At 60.1% G+C, this 14606-nt stretch overlaps 3 protein-coding genes across 3 annotated transcripts; 1 reads left to right on the forward strand and 2 right to left on the reverse strand.

Moving 5' to 3' along the window:
* Positions 1 to 481: 481 nt before the first annotated feature.
* Positions 482 to 2942, forward strand: LOC147526721 (bone morphogenetic protein 2-like). Its single transcript, XM_086627869.1, is given in 6 exon segments — positions 482 to 743; positions 861 to 997; positions 1385 to 1507; positions 1970 to 2059; positions 2061 to 2169; positions 2536 to 2942. Coding segments are annotated over 6 exon segments (1128 nt in total).
* A 2369-nt stretch (positions 2943 to 5311) lies between these two features.
* LOC104377398 (potassium voltage-gated channel subfamily V member 2-like) lies at positions 5312 to 8184 on the reverse strand. The gene is made up of 2 exons (XM_009984186.2): positions 6934 to 8184; positions 5312 to 5584 (listed from the first exon to the last, which is right to left on the reverse strand). The coding sequence occupies exons 1-2, from the start codon at positions 8182 to 8184 to the stop codon at positions 5312 to 5314; spliced, it is 1524 nt and encodes a 507-aa protein (XP_009982488.1).
* A 2088-nt stretch (positions 8185 to 10272) lies between these two features.
* Positions 10273 to 13217, reverse strand: CD320 (CD320 molecule). The gene is made up of 5 exons (XM_086627508.1): positions 13148 to 13217; positions 12761 to 12958; positions 11750 to 11839; positions 11245 to 11393; positions 10273 to 10817 (listed from the first exon to the last, which is right to left on the reverse strand). The coding sequence occupies exons 1-4, from the start codon at positions 13215 to 13217 to the stop codon at positions 11248 to 11250; spliced, it is 504 nt and encodes a 167-aa protein (XP_086483634.1). The 3' UTR covers positions 10273 to 10817; positions 11245 to 11247.
* Between the last annotated feature and the right edge of the window lie 1389 nt (positions 13218 to 14606).

The raw sequence follows: 14606 nt of genomic DNA on the forward strand, positions 1-14606 counted from the left end.
CACCGAGCCCCCTGCTGCTCCCCGCTCCCGACAGTGGGGTGGCACAAGCTGCTGCAGCAGGACGGGGTGGGAAAGGGCTGCTCGTCTTGGAGTGGGGGGGGCTGCATTCCCCTCCCCCCCAAGGGTCCTCCTGTTTGTCCCATTAGTGCCATCATTAAACACCAGTTTGTCTCCTACAGAGCGCAAACGCAGCCCAGGCAGGGCTGTGCAGAGGGGCTGCGCAGCCTCAGACCCCCACGTCCCCCACCAGCCCCAGGGAGTGGGGGGGCTGAGCCGTCCTCTGCTCCCACTTGTGTACTGGGGCTAATTGGTGCAGGGTGCCCAGGAGCCCAGTTTCGCACCTTGTTAGCGCGGCAATCAGCTCTCTTTACCCTCCTGATTGCTCTTGTGCATACTTGACATGGATCCATCTTCCCAGGAGTTATAAATGCAGCTCTGGGGAGGCAGGGGGCAGTCGAGCTGGGGCAGGGACAGCAGAGCCATGCTGGGGACCATCCTGCTGCTTCTGGCGCTGGCCAAGCCGGCGTGCCCGAGCCCGGTCAGCGCGGCGAGCCGGCGGGCTGAGGCGTTGAAGAGGCTCCTGGAAGTCTTTGGCATGGAAGACCCTCCGCCCCCCCCAGCCCACTTCAAGCAGCCGCCTCAGTACATGGTGGATCTATTCAACACCGTCGCCAACGCGGACGGTGTCACCAAGAACCCCGACATCCTGGAGGGCAACACGGTCCGCAGCTTCTTGGATAAAAGTAAGGGCAGGGGATCCCCGTGGCGCTGGGGACGGGGCTGAGGGAAGGGGCCAAGCGCCGTGGGCGGTGGTGCCGCCTCCAGTTCGGCTCCACTCCTCAACCCATGCTTCCCTCCAGCTCACAGCGAGAAGATGCGGTTCCTCTTTGTCCTCTCCAGCGTGGCCAAGAGCGAGAAGATCCTGACGGCAGAGCTGCACCTCTTCCGCCTCCGGCCGAGGGCCACTGACGGGCCCAAAAGGCACCACTTCTGCCAGGTGAGGGGGGGGGACGGGGATTGGGACAGGATGGACACGGGGGTGGGGACAGGATAGGGACGGGGATGGGGATGGAAATGAGGATGTGCCGCAGCCTGTGTTTGGGAACGCCGCTGGCACGCTGCGGTCACTCGCCTGCGGCGGGAGCACAGCCCACCCCTGTGCAATTCGTACGACCGAATGTCGCGGCGTTGCAGAGAATCACGACGATTTAACCACGGCAGCTTCTTAAATATCATCCTGGGTCGTGCACGCACCAGCCGAGGCACCCGCGGGTTTTGGCAGACCCGAGCTGACAATGCCCCATCTCTCACCGCTTTTTTTCTCCAATACCTGTGTCCGGGGCTGGACCCGCCGCTGGTAACGGCCCTTTGCTGCCTTCCCCAGGTCAGCGTCTACCAAGTGCTGGAGAAGAACGAGCCGGATGCCCCGGGAGGGAAGAAGCTGCTGGCAGCCAGGCTCGTCCCGCTGCAGGACTCGGGCTGGGAGGTCTTTGCCATCACACAGGCTGTGAGTTGCTTTTCCCCCAGCCTGGGTGGCCCAGAGGGAACCCTGAGGGTTTGCGTGCAGGAGCTTTTTTTAACCCATTTCATCCCCAGTGGCCTTTTGGGCTCCCAAGCAATTTCCTATCTGTGCTCTCCGCAGCGATCTGGGGGGATACGGCCTCTGGGAGGGGAGTAAGAGCCTGGCCAAGAGCCCCAGGGGCTGCTCCGTCCTGCCCCAGACCGGTCCCAGTGCTCTGCAGATAACTGGTGCTGGCTCCTGCAGCCGTGTGCCCAGTGCTGCAGCCCTTGAGCGGCTCAGCCCTGTCTCACGGCGGGGAGACGGAGCATGGCCACGGCGGGGTCCTGGTTCGCGCTGTCGCGGTGCTGTCGGAGCGCCGGGTCTGCTGCCTGGCACCCATCATGGGGACGCCAGCGCGGTGTGCGCCCCAGCCCGTGGCACCGCGGTGATGCTGGTTTGGATCCCCAGGTTCGCGACTGGACCGGAGACGAAAGCAGCAACCAGGGTTTGCTGGTGACGGTGCAGGGCCCGGGAGGGAGCCCGCTGGACCCCCCCACCGCTGCGGTTCGCGTCCGGCAGGGACCACCACGAGAGCAAGAAGCCCATGTTGGTCCTGTTCACAGATGACGGGCGCCGGGGAGCATCCCTGCCCACGGCCGGCTTCCCAGGTGGGTCCCGCACGCCCTGGCACGGCGCTCTCAGTGCCACCATCCCCTCACCCGCGGGGTGCTGGGGTGCTCCCTGCAAATCCAAAGCTCCTTCTCCGGCTGGAGGGAGAAGCTGTCTCCTTTCTGGTTTAGCGTGCAGGGGTGTGGGCTTGCAGATGTAAATCTGGCGTTTGCTTGCCCTGCTGGGTGCAGCCGTGGGGTTGTCCGTCCCAGTGGCTCTGCCTGGGCTGGCGACAGGCTGTGACCGAAGGGCTCGCTGCACCGGGTGGCTGCAGATAAACCTGCGGGGAGGGGGTGGCTGCAGCACGTTCTCCCTCCTCCCAGGCTCGAGCGATGGCTAATGGCATCACTGCTCCTTTCTGGCAGATTTACAGCCTCGGGCTCCAGCCCTCCCTGCCGAGATGCCGGTGCCCAAGCGGGGCGGGCTGCGCAGCACGCGTTCGCTGGACCGGCTCCAGCCCTGCCAGAAACATCCCTTGTCCGTGGACTTCGAGGAGATCGGCTGGTCCGGCTGGATCATCTCGCCACGGGGGTACAACGCCTACCACTGCAAAGGCTCCTGCCCCTTCCCGCTGGGCGAGAACATGCGGCCGACGAACCACGCCACCGTGCAGTCCATCATCAACGCCCTCAAGCTGAGCGAGGGCGTCAGCAGCCCCTGCTGCGTGCCCGACAAGCTCTACTCCATCAACCTCCTCTACTTCGACGACGATGAGAACGTGGTCCTCAAGCAGTACGACGACATGGTGGCCGGGAGCTGCGGCTGCCACTGAGACACGAGGAGCAGGACAGTGGAAACGCTGCCGTGGTGAAGGCTGCTCCTGCTCCCTCCAGAGCATCTCGGCAGGGGTCTCTGTTGTGCAAAACCCCTCAAAAGAGACCAGGGGGAGCAAAGCCAGGGGATGCCCAGCAATGCCCCGGGTGGCATCACCCCCTGGTAGTGCCCAGGAAGACTCAGGGCTGAGCTCTGATGAAATCAACCTGGATGAGCCCGTGCAACTCCACAGCCGCAGGGCAACGGCTCCGTTTCGGGGTGCCCTGCGTGGGGGTACAGGTCTCCTCGCCCGCGCGGAGGCTTCCCGCAGGCTGTACTATATGTATATAGCAAGAGCACTAATATATGACAGAAACCGTCTGTACGGTGGCCTGTAAATGTCTGTACATTTCTGCATTGTTGTGGCTTGTGAAATGAATTCAGAGGAACTATTAAACGTGCCGTTCTCCGAGGGGTTGCTTGTGGGAGCGGGGCCGGCCATGGGCGAGCAAACACCCTGCGGGCACAGGGAGGGGTAGTGCCAGCGGGGAGATGAAGCCGCAGCCGCAGCGGAGTCTCCGGGCAGGGATGTGTTCAGTTGCTGAGCCCCGTTCCGTGGCTGCTAGATCATCTTGGGACCCACCAGCCAGGGAGGGGACCCCTCAGCAGGCGATGGGGCTCGTGGGAGGATGCGGTGACGGGGTCTGGGGTGAGGGGGGGATGTAGAGGTGATGCTGCTGGGGCGGGTGGGTGGTGGGGAAGGGTGACTGTGGGTGAGGATGGCCGGAGGAGGCTGCGCCACACTCAGAGGGGTTTCTTGTGGAAGAAAAAAGGGGTGGAAAACAGAGCTGACCGATGTTGTGGGGTCGGGTCGGTGCTGGGGGGTGGTACAGAGGGCGAGTGTCGATGTGGGTACCAGGGAGCGGGTGTCGGGGCTGGGAGTCAGGCCAGGGGTCCCTGCCTTGGACCTGCTGGCACATCCCCCTTGTCCCCTGCGGTCCGGGACTCAGCAGGAGCGGGGCTGTCCCTGTCAGAGGGCTCAGCCCTGCCACCCCCTTTCCAACAGCACCGGTTTAACTGTGGTCCCCAGGCCGACACCAGGACCCCCTCCAGCAGCTCTTTGTCTCTAAGCTCAGCTTACAGGTGACCAAATCCCACCTCAGCCCCATGGGCACCAGTTTCCTCCTATGGCTCACTTGAAAGCAGCACCAGCAGCAGTTCCCCACCACTTGCCCTGCAGCCTGGGCACCATCTCCCAGTCCCAGCCAGGGGAGGGATGGATACCAGTCGGGAGCTCATTCGCTGAGTGTAGTCCCACACTGGAGGGCAAATCCCTCCCCTGTGGCCCCCCAGACATGCTCCCCACTGTCCCCCACCACCGCTGGGGTGTGAACACAGGGCAGAGCCAACCGGTGCATCCCGAGCACAGGCAGACATCCCAGTGCCTCTTCCAACACACCCAGGGCCGGGGACCTCATCCCAAAACCAACATGCAGACAGGTTCACCCATGTCCCATGAGAGCCCCCTCCTCCCATGCAGAGGTGGTCACGAGTTCTGGGACGACATCCCCTCCTCACCCCCGAATTACGAGCAGTTTCTGAATTACCCAAAGTAACTGGCCAATAACCCAAGACAACGAATGGTTTTAGCCTGGTTTATTAAAAGTCTGCTCCTGGGGATGCCCTGGCTGCCAGCTCTGCACCCGCAGCGTCCCTGCGCTTCCCGTCGCAGCAGCGTCCCGAGCCAGGACTGTGCCCCAGGGCAGTGGGAAGGAACTTGCCGCGCGTTTGGCTGGAGGAACGCCCGACCGCAGCCCTTCCCGGGGGCCTTCACCCCAGTCCCCACACTGGGCGCAGCCTGGGCTGGAGCTCTGCTTGGTGGGAAGGAGTCCTGGGGTCCTGGACCACTGTCTGGCGGAGGGGGCCTGTGTGTGCCTCACTCAACTCAGGAGCAGAACAGCGGCTGCACAGGTGTCACCCCAGGCTTCATCTCACCACGGGTGTCCACTTCTACCATCCTCAGACAAGTGACAGACGTCAGCCCCACGCACCCATCCCACCGCTCGCTCCCCATGTCCTTGGGTGCCCCAGACCACGACACAGACATCCTGCCGTGGTTATACCGCGTGCTGGAACTTCACTGACCGCTCTGCAGGACAGCAGCTGAGCACACAATATTGAGGAAGGTCACAACATGGTCACGTTCATGTTTTCATCCCCCCAAAGAGCCCGAGCCGGCAGTGGCACCTGTACGACAGCAGCCCCCCCAGATGCTGCTGCCCGAGTGGAGGAGTCTCCCCAGGGACCAGGACCTGCCAGTGGATGGCCAGGCTGGAGGGCAGGACATGGCATGGTGGAGGGGGTGTCCGGGGGGTGAAGGGCTGTTGGTCAGTGGTGACAGCGGGGCTCAGCTCTGCAGCACTCCGACAGCTTCCGCAGGACTCGCTCCTTCAAGCGGATCTTCCTGGAGAGCTTGAGTGACTGACTGGTCTCGTTTTCGTGGGCCTTCAGCTTGGCATAGTAGTCAGAAAACTTGTTGAAGAGGATGGAGATGGGCATGCCGTTGAGGATGATGCCAAAGGAGATGCAGCCAAACGCCACTATCCTGCCAAGCACCGTGTCGGGCACAGTGTCTCCGTAGCCCACAGTGGAGAGGCTGACCTGGGTGAGGAAGGGAAAGGATGAAATCCTACGGGAGGAAGCCCAGCAGACCCCACCTGCCAGTGCTGAGACCCACCTCTTTCTGCCCCTGCGTGGGAGCTGGGTATGACCTGAGAATGGCACCGCACCGTGACTGCAGCCAGCTCGGCTGCCCCTGCTCCAGCACCCAGCATGGCCAGGGCTCAGCTCCACGGATGCACCCGGCGGGCTCAGAGAGCCCCAAGAAAGGGCTGGATGAGGCCCCAGCAGCAAAGCCCAGAGCGAAGCCTCCCAGCTCCCTCCTCCCCTTCATGTGTGTCTCTTCAAAAGCAGCTGGACATCACTGAGCTGAACTTTCCTCCGCAGCCAGACTGTCTGCTGGAGCTTCCTCTCCCCACGGAGCAGCGGCTCCGATGTTTCCTGGCCATAAGCTGCCCGGTCCCACAGGAACGAAGCTTCCCGGAGCCTCCCTCCGAAGGAAACAGAGGCACTGCCCAGGGATGCACCCAGAGGAACCGTGTTTAGCTGATGGGAGCGGGACTACGGGGACAGGGCGAGAGCCGAGGCAGAGAGGTTTGGGCTTTGCGTGGAGCGATGCTGACCGGGGACACGCTCAGCCCGTGACATTTAAACACTCAAATTTGGGGATTTGGCACTTCCTGGAGGAGGGATGAATTTGAAGCAGGCAGCCTGTGGTGGCCAAAGGGGATTATACGAGCAGAAGTGATCTGTGGGATCATTTCGTCCGTGAGTCAAGATGCCCTCATAACCCCTGGCTCCGAAGGGCTTTAGCTGCTCCGCATGGGAAATAATCCCAGGTTTATTATAGCACTCGGCTCAGCGGAGCTGACGCTCCCGGCACGAGCAGAGCAGCAAACGAGGGCTCCTGCCCCTGGCTGCAGCACACGGTGGGGCCGCGGTTCCTTGGTTCCCTGGGTCCCCCAGCTCAGCCCCAGGAGCGTGGACCCCCTCGCGCCTCCCACGCCCAGCCGGGCAGCACAAGCCTCGGGCTGCCCCAAGCAGCTGCCCCCCTGCCCACGGCTCTGAGCCGTGCCCACCCGACACGCACGTCCCATGGCAGATAAACCCCGGGCTGAGTCACAACCCCCTTGTCACTAACCCAGGCTTGGAGGTCCCCAGGTCACCACCTCTGTCCCACTATCCCACTCCACCACCAGCTTCTGAGCCTCTGATTTCTTTTCTCAGCGCGTGCAGGGCTCTGGGTTCCCACCAGTACTGAGCTGGTGGGAAGACCGAGCCTTTTTTTGCCCCTTGGCCAGCAGCAGCGGTGACTCTGTCAAGCACCAGGACAGCCCCTGCCCACGCAACCCCACTGCACCTCTCTCTGGAAGAAGGTGCTCACGCCTTACCGCTGCCCACCACCACGCGTAGGGGATACTGGTGAAGTTGGTGCCTGGGACATCATGTTCCACTGAATGCATGAGAGCAGAGAAGGTGAAGACCCCCATGGCGATGAAGAGGAGGAGGCAGCAAACCTGCTGGTAGCACTGGCGCATGGTGAAGCCGAAGGCCCGGAGGCCGGTGGAGTGACGCGCTAGCTTGAGGATGCGGAAGATCCTCATGAGCTTGATGAGCTTGAGGACTTTGCCCAGCTTGCTCACGCTCTCCACCTTGTGCAGTTCCTCATGGTAAAGCACGTCCCCTTCATCCAGATTTTCAAAGAGGATCTGGATGTAGAAGGGCAGGATGGCCACCAGGTCTACAGCATTAAACGCTGCCCGCAAAAAGTTCTTGAAGCTGGAGGAGGAGATGAGCCGCATGAGGTATTCAGAGGTGAAGAAGATGGCACAGATCATCTCCAGCTGCTCCATCCACATCTTCCCTGTCTTGTGTTTCATCTCCTCCACTGTGCTCAGTGTCATGCCCACGATGGAGATAAGCACAAAGAAGCTCGACATGACAGCAATGATCTTGGCTGGGATAGAAGAGTACGGGTTCTCAATGAGGTTCCAGATCGCCTTCCGAAACCGTCCCAGAAATTTGCCCTCAAAGTGCTCCACTGAGTCCACCGGCTCCAGTTCTGCCTCCAGCTCCTTCTGTATTTTCAGGTACTCGCTGAGTTCATCTTGCTTTTCCTCAAAGAGGATCCGGCAGCAGCGTTGAGAGTATTTCAGATGGATCCCCCAGTACTCGATTTCCTCCACAAAGTTACTGGGGCACATCTCATCCATTATCCACAGGACCCCGCTGCGATAGAAGTGGAAGATGTAGTGGAAAATGGAAGGATCTCTGTCAAAGAAATACTCATTTTTCTGCACTGAGTAGTCATCGCAGAGCTGGAGCTTCTTCATAGGGTCCGTATAAAGCGCCAGCTTCCCGAGCCTGGTGACGGGATAGCGGGCGGCTACTTTGTAAGCTATCTGGAACAACGTGCCACCCACGTTGATGTTGAGCAAGTACTTGTTCCTTTGGATGGGAGTCTTGCATTTTTCCAGGTTTCTGTCCGTCACGTTCTGCATGGAGCTCCATTGCTTTACCAGGCTGTCCTGCGCAAACGGGATGTGGACTTCCTCTTCCTCCGGAGTCCGGCAGCAGCCCCAGCGATCCCCTATCTTCAGGCTGGCAGAGAGACTCGCCCGCCTCATCCCCAGCTCCCTCATCGTGCCCGACCCTCCGAAGCAGCGATTCCCGTTACGGCATGTGGGACAGCATCTTCATGGGAACGCTCCCACCCGGCATACGCTGACTGGGACGAGTGCCGTGAGCTCAGAGGAGCAGTGGCGAGGTGCTGCCCGAGGGGCACTGCCCGTCTCATGCTGCCACGTGGCACCTGCCGGGTTCCCAAAGCCGATTGCTTATCAGATTGCGGTTTGCATCGTAGGAGTCGGAGGCAGCTAAGTGTCCGCTCCTTAAGACCATAATGAGCTTGAAGCACTAGGCCTTTATGTAAGGACCTATTTCCAGCTCCTTTTCCTTACTCCGTCCTTATTAGCTGTCTGCGTTTGTCACGCACTACCCCATTTCCAAGGAGGGCATTTCCAAGTTGAAGAGACAGCATGATCTTGCCTCGATTTAACCTGGAAAAAACACCCTTTCCAGGCACAGAAAGGTGCGGACACGCAGGGTTTGTACCAGCTTTGTACCCCCACAGCAGATGCTGCTCTTGGCATCAGTCATTCGTTAAGCACACGAGTGCCAACGCAGCTGCCCCTGCTCCGTCAGCTGTCGTAGCCTGGAGAAGGGAAACAGTCGTCACCTCCCAGCTCATCCCTCAAAACCCCACAGCACGGCTTTAGAGGGGAAGAGGTGAAGGAACCATCCTACCCTCCACGCGGTGCCAGAGCGGATCCCCAACGTGACAGGCTGCTCCTGCACCGCTGCCCTGTGCCACCTGCTCATCACACCGGCCTTCAGCCCCATCGCTCCCACAGGCAGGGCCACGAGCACGGAACGGGACACTGGAAACGCAAATACGCAGTAAAAGTTCCCCTGAACCGTGGGAATTGAAGAGAGGAAAAGAATACTCTGGATTTGCAAGCAAAAGGGGAACCAAAGTTAAACAGGCTCATCTTTGATGTCTTACACCACAACTCAACCCTACCTCAGCGCGTAAAATGATTTCCACGAACTGACCAAATGCAACGCAGAGACCTGGAGCACAAAGCTGCTCCCAGGCTGAAAAGCAGCTCAAGCTCCACCACCACTGAAGTCTCTGAGCCTGAGGATTAGGCCAACAAAAACGCTTCTGGCACCAGACAGGGGGAGGCAAATTGCTGCTACAAACACGGCCCCAAGTCTTTGGCACAAGACCCATAAAAACGTGTTTCTTTCAACCCCGAAACGCTCAGCTCAGGGATCAACGAGCAAAACCTGCGCGATCTCGCCGCGGGAAGAGGCTGCGACTGCTGAGCTCACCCACCGCTGCCCATCGCGTGGAGCACGCGGCTCTGCCCCGCGGCACGGAACAGCACGTCTCCGCGCGGCAGCTCGAGCTAAGAGGATGATCGGGGACAAGCTGGTGACAGTTGACCTCTGCCACGTGCCCTGGCAGCACCAGCACTTTGATCAGCCCCAGCTCAGCCCTGTCCCACTGGCATTCCTGAAGCACCTTCCCGCTCCGCTGGGCACCCCACTCCTTCCACTTGCTCTAACGAAGAAGGAACAAGCTTGTGCAGACTGAAGTTTTTCACCTCATTCTTGCCAAGCTTCCCACTTGTCACCTATCCTGCAGCAGCGCCCCCGGTGCCAGGGCCAGCTGCTTCTCCTGTCTGCACCCGCTCCGATCACTCTGCTCCCAGTATTTCATTTTTTCCTGTTACAGCTGACGTGTGCTGGAGTCACTGCAGCCCCAGGCAGGCTCGGCAGCCCTCGCTTTCCCTCTCTGCCCATGCCAGTCCACTCACCACGAGTCCTCTTTCCCAGGACGTGACAATCCAAAGGGGACGCAGTCCCCAGCCTCCCGACTACAGAACCCAAGCAAATGCACGAAAAAAAAATAATGCAGAAGTCATTAGTTTCAAGTTCTTTATTCTCCTGTGTCATTCCCCATCAGCTACTCTCCACTTGTCCCTGTGGAACAGATGTGAGGCTGCGTGCACCCTTACGGATGACCTCTTGGTACTAAAAATAGCAGCAGTGGAATATCTCGGTGCTCCGTACCACATAGAGAAGTTTTTCCTGTGGGTACAGCAGCACTCACGCACTATCGAGTAGTGGAAAACTCCTGCTCTAAGGCTGATGACCCATGTCTGGTTGGCAAGCCAAGTTCTCACCTTTAAGGCACAGAGAGCAGCAGCCAAGGCAGCAGCTTTCCATCGTTTGTGCGCTCAGTGAACACTTGTGCAAGGAGAACGTGGTCAACCGTGGAGAGGCACTGCTCAGTTACCTCCTCCTCCCCTGCTGCCAGTTCTTCTGAGGAGCGTACAGCACCGAGCTGTCTGGTGACACGCAGACTTCAATCCGAGACACGAGTCTCTATTTCATGGAGAATAAAACCTCGGGGTCCAAGGCCACACTGGTGACAAACAGCATTAACAGCCCCTGGAGGCAAGAACCGTGAAGAGATTTCTACCACCTTGGCGAGGGGTGATTTCACAGCACCACGGAAGGCCCTGTGCTACTTCCAGTGCCAAAGTAGTCCCACAATCTAAGACCCATTTCCAAGGGGAGCATCCTCTTGTTATTCCAGTGTAACAACCCCGAATTGACAGCTTAGGTCCAACTCAGTCAGTCTCTGTGATGAGCGGGAGGGAGGTCAGGCTAGTCCCATCTTATCACCTCACGGCAAAGATCCCTGTTACAAGAACAGAAAAACACCTGGTTATTGACAGCCAAACCCCTGGCTTGACTCCAGTTTGTGCCAAGTGGAGGAAAACAACCCACACCAGAAGATCAGTGTCTTAGCACGAGTGCTCAGCCTCCTCGGCAGCGGAGGAAGGAGACAGACCAGCACATCACTACCAAAAGCCAGCATCTTCTCGGACTAGGCTGTGCAACTATCCCTGTAGTCAAGCAAGAGCCTTCACGCCTGATGGTGAGGAAGGTGAGGGGAGAGTTCTCCTGCTTCAGGGCAGACTGAAACCCCAAGCACATGGCTGACCAGCAGCAGGAACAGCTGGGAAAAGGTACCCCCAGAGGGGAAAGCTCTAGAGCCTAAAACGTAGGGCAAGAGGGCATTTCTCCCTCATGTATACAGAGCGCATGTGGAGCAAGAAACTCACCCTTCAGGGAAATGAGCCTGGCTGGCTCTTGTCAGGCATCAGCTGTTCCGTGGATGCTTTTTCAAGACCGAAGATGTCAGATCTGCTTTTTGCTTTGGACAGGCCCCACGTAGCAACGGAACCCACAGCCACCAGGATGCTCAGGAGCACTAGAGAGAAGAGTGCAACAAGCAGAGAACCACTCACTGCACCTAGTCTGGACACCAGTACTGCGCTCTGCTGCTCAACAGCATTAGCCAACAGCCAGAGATGAGCTGCTTCCCTCAAGGACAAGGGACAGAGAGAGAGGAAGGAGTTGGTGCCAGGTTGCATGGAGTGGAGTTTCCAAGGACACAGTGCTCCCAAGTCAGACGAATGAATAAGCTGTGGAGGAAGGCTTCTTCCAGTCCTCCCAGCCCAGCAAAAGCAGCTACTGAGACAAGTCTGGAATTAACTCCATCAGAACACCCAATTTATGGGCCAAGCCAGGACCAAGACCACGTGCAGCACCCCAAGTCTCACCTACCTGCAACAATCAAGATCCAAACGGGGCCTCGACTCCCTGGTGGCACAGAGTTCCCAGGCACGGGTGTAGGCACAGGCGTAGCTGAAGGCCCTGTGAGAAAAGAGCAAGAAGTCCATCAGGCTTCCAACTCACCGTATGGTCAGCATTCAAAGCAGTCTCCAGTCCAAACCTGGCTGAGTTCCCAGTTCACCTCAAGAGCGCCAACAGGCCTTTTTCAACTTAAGCAAAATCTTATCTGCCGTTACTGTGATTAGCGCACAACAGAGGGGAAAAAAGTCCTACTGGAAACGTATAACGGGGAAAGCTGGAAAATTTCCCAGCTGCAGCGTCCTAATCTCTCCTCGTGGCACCGGGAAGCCACAGGTACAACCAAACTGCAGCTCATCTCCCCACCTACCAGTTGAACTGGTGCAGGCACCGAAGCCAAATAGTCTCTCCCACCTGCAGTAATCCTCCTCCTCTCCACGTCCGTGCTGCTCCAGCTCCCAAAAAGCCACAGAAACCCCTGGGATAGAGGAAGCTGGAGCAGCACTGTTAAGCACCTGGGACAGCCAACAGGTCTGTGCCACGGGAAGCTCCGGGGCACCTCGGAGGAGAGCAGCAGACACAAGCAGCCCTGGGGATGCCGATCCTGCCCAGAAACACTTTCTCCATCCTGCTCCCTTCAGCTCGCCCCTTCCCAGAGATCAGAGGAGCTCAGAAGGGCGGACTTCAGAGACTCCAGTTTCACTGGCTTGTTGGAAGGAAGCAGCCAGCACGTTCTGGAAGAAGGTACTTCAAAGGCAGCCCCCGAGGGAGCCGTGGGCTGTTGAAACGCCGGAAAAAGCTCGAGGTGGGGCTGAGCCCGCCGTGCTTCCCCCGCCCGGAGCACGCCGTGCCGAACGCGGCCGTCTCGGCGCGGCCAAAACCGCCCGAGGCGAACGGCTTTCCTCCGGTTTACGGAGGAAATCACCCCCCGCGCACGGCGCTGGCCAGCCGGGGCTCCGCCGCCGTCCCCCGCAACCCCTGTACCTGCGCTGCCGGTGGGCGGCACCGCCGGGGTCCCCTGAGCGCCGTCGGGACTCGGTGCCGCCGGCTCCGCCGTCCCGCAGTCCCGCTCGTCTCGCTCGTCCTCGCAGTCGGGGTGCCCATCGCAGCGCCACTCCCGGTGGAAGCAGGGGGCGCCGGGCTCGCACTGGAACCAGTCCGGGGGGCAGCGGGACGGGGACGCTGCGGGGGGGGGGGGGGTCGGACAGCACGTGAGGAGGCGCCGGGGCCCCCCCCACCCGCGGGAGCCCGCGCGCAGGGCGTAGGGCCGCACCCGCCAATGAGGGCGAAGGGTGTGCGGCGGGCAGCCAATAGGAACGGAGGCGCGCTGCCGCCGCGCGCGCGCGCCCCGGGTCTCGGTCCCCCGCTCACCGTTCGCTGGCGGAGGCGGCGGCAGCAGCAGGAGGAGCAGCGGCAGAGGAAGCGGCGGCAGCAGCGCCATGTCGCGGCCACCCCTCCGTCCGCCCGTGAGACGCGCCGCCGCCGCCGCTCCTCTAAGAAGCCGGCCGCGCGCTGGCAGCGCGCATGCGCGCGGGTGTGACCGCCACCAATGGGAGGAGGCGCGTGCCCGGGAGGAGGCCCCGCCCAGCGGCACCGGCGCCCCCTGCTGGCCGGCGGCCCCGCCCCTCCGCCGGGCCCCGCCCGCACCGCTCGGCACCCGCGTTGGGCCCCGCTTCTCTCGCCGGCTCCTCGTCCTGCCCCCGGAGGGGGCAGCGGGGGAGGCTGCGGCGGGCGGCGGAGCCCCAGCGTGAGCGCGTCAGCGTCCTGCCAGAGCTGGGGGGCACGGGGAGCACCCTCCAGCCGGGCACGGACCAACAGCTGTGACTGACAAATAACTGACAAATAACTGTGATTCTGGGGTCCCCAACAGCAGAAGGACATGGAGCTGTCAGAGCGGGTCCAGAGGAGGCCACAAAGATGCTCTGAGGGCTGGAGCACCTCTGCTCTGGAGACAGGCTGGGAGAGTTGGGGTGTTCAGTCTGGAGAAGGCTCCAGGTAGACCTTCCAGCACGTTCCAGTACCTAAAGGGGCTACAGGAAAGCTGGAGAGGGGCTTTGGACAAGGGCGTGTAGTGACAGGACAAGGGGCAATGGCTTTGAACTGGAAGAGGGGAGATTTCTATTGGATCTAAGGAAGAAATTCTTCCCTCTGAGGGTGGTGAGGCACTGGAGCAGGTTGCCCATAGAAGCTGTGGCTGCCCCATCCCTGGCAGTGTTCAAGGCCAGGTTGGATGAGGCTTTGAGCAATGTGGTGTAGTGGAAGGTGTCCCTGCCCATGGCAGGGCAGTTGGAACTGGATGATCTTTGAGGTCCCTTCCAACCCAAACCACTCTGTGATTCTGACAAATCACTGACAAATAACTGTGATTCGTGATTCACATTCTGTGATAACCAGCCTGGCTCACCACAGTCACCAGGTACACCAGCAGGGCAGGCCACCCACCACATGAAGTACGTGCCACAGGCTGCTTAACTCTCATCTCAGCTCGCGTGTGTTTTCCTCAGCTCAGGGAAACGAGCCTGGCTGGCTCTTGTCAGGCATCAGCTGTTCCGTGGATGCTTTTTCAAGACCAAAGATGTCAGATCTGCTTTTTGCTTTGGACAGGCCCCACGTAGCAACGGAACCCACAGCCACCAGGATGCTCAGGAGCACTAGAGAGAAGAGTGCAACAAGCAGAGAACCACTCACTGCACCTAGTCTGGACACCAGTACTGCGCTCTGCTGCTCAACAGCATTAGCCAACAGCCAGAGATGAGCCGCTTCCCTCAAGGACAAGGGACAGAGAGAGAGGAAGGAGTTGGTGCCAGATTGCATGGAGTGGAGTTTCCAA

The sequence above is a fragment of the Tauraco erythrolophus genome, chromosome 28, assembly GCF_009769465.1.
Source record: "Tauraco erythrolophus isolate bTauEry1 chromosome 28, bTauEry1.pri, whole genome shotgun sequence".
In the NCBI taxonomy this organism is placed as follows: Eukaryota; Metazoa; Chordata; class Aves; order Musophagiformes; family Musophagidae; genus Tauraco; species Tauraco erythrolophus.